The sequence below is a fragment of the Octopus bimaculoides genome, chromosome 10, assembly GCF_001194135.2.
Source record: "Octopus bimaculoides isolate UCB-OBI-ISO-001 chromosome 10, ASM119413v2, whole genome shotgun sequence".
In the NCBI taxonomy this organism is placed as follows: Eukaryota; Metazoa; Mollusca; class Cephalopoda; order Octopoda; family Octopodidae; genus Octopus; species Octopus bimaculoides.
Genome location: NC_068990.1, coordinates 17,272,610 through 17,273,947, shown reverse-complemented (window position 1 = coordinate 17,273,947; position 1,338 = coordinate 17,272,610). Strand labels below are relative to the sequence as shown.

Sequence of the window (1,338 nt, the reverse complement as noted above, 5' to 3'; positions counted from 1 at the left end):
TATATATATATATATATATATATATATATACAATGAGCTTTGACCAAATTCCACTTACAAAATACTGACTAATCTGTGACTGTTAGAAAACTTTTGTCTAAGGTGCCAAATGCAAAGAACTGAGATTGAACACACAACTATAGATGCAAAACAAGCTTAATTACACAGCCATGTCTTCGCATATAGTAAAAAATCCTATTTCTTTCTTTAACTTCTTGGAAGATTTACACCTTGTACTAAAGATTTTATTTTAAAATTTTGTTTTTAACTATTTCATTTTTTTAAATATATCTTTTTGTTTTGTTTTCCAGTACTCCTATGTCAAACACACTGAGTGCCACAGAACATACATGTGCTTTAATTATTGCCCTCAGCAGGTTAGTCTTACAAGTTTCTTGTTCATAATGTTTATATATTTCTAATGTCAGAAGCATGTTGTAGTGTTTTGAGACTTGTTATAGTCATTGTTGTTTAACAAGTGAGCCTTTATTGAGTAAACTTAGTCAGAGGTATTGCACTCATGAATTTACTTCTCTGTCCTGACATGTTTTTTGGAGAATTTATAACAATCACGATGTCCTGACAAGAAGACAGAAACCCACACACACATACATATTTATACGTATATTCAATAAGTTATTTCGGTTTCTATCTACCAAATCCACTCACAAGGATTTGGTCAACCCATGGCTGTAGTGGAAGACATTTGCTCAAGGTGCTACGCTGTGGGACTGAACCCAAAACCATGTCATTGAGAGCTAAGTTCTTGACCATAGTCATGTCTGTGTCTATAGCCACGACATCGGAGATTTACATATTTAATCAATTCAGTCAACACTTCAAGCCTTTATAGAATGCAGAGAGATGAAAGGCAAAGTCAAGTCTCTTTCAGCTAGATCCAAACTAATTTTGACAGATATATTACTAAAGCCCACAAGATTAGCTCCATCACTTTGCTGTCTTTCTATTGCAGAAATGTTAATTTGAACCATGTATATTTTAGGTTTTTAAAAATTCTTTAATTATTTCTTACATTTAGGCATGTTCCTCAAGCAGCCAAATCTATGAAAGAAGGTTTGTGGGACCGCAAAAAATATATGGGTACTGAGTTGTATGGCAAAACTCTTGGAATTATTGGTTTGGGTCGTATAGGCAGAGAAGTTGCAAAACGTATGCAGTCTTTTGGTATGAAGGTAAGGAACATTTTTTTTTTTATGCTAATCTGATTTTTTATGAAATTTCATTGGCAACATATTTCCGTAGAATTAGTTAAGATAATTGTTTGAAAATAAGGAAAAAGAAAAATCTAAATATCCAAAAGAAGGCCTAAAGGAGGTT

General features: G+C 32.7%; 1 protein-coding gene across 2 annotated transcripts in view; it reads left to right on the top strand.

Moving 5' to 3' along the window:
• LOC106883983 (D-3-phosphoglycerate dehydrogenase) overlaps positions 1 to 1,338 on the top strand; it is a 14,109-nt gene that overhangs the window by 2,825 nt on the left and 9,946 nt on the right. For both annotated transcript variants that reach the window (XM_014935143.2, XM_052971063.1), the window contains exons 3-4: positions 312 to 377; positions 1,040 to 1,193. In XM_014935143.2, coding sequence (XP_014790629.2) covers positions 312 to 377; positions 1,040 to 1,193 — 220 coding nt within the window. The remainder of the gene's footprint in view (positions 1 to 311; positions 378 to 1,039; positions 1,194 to 1,338) is intronic.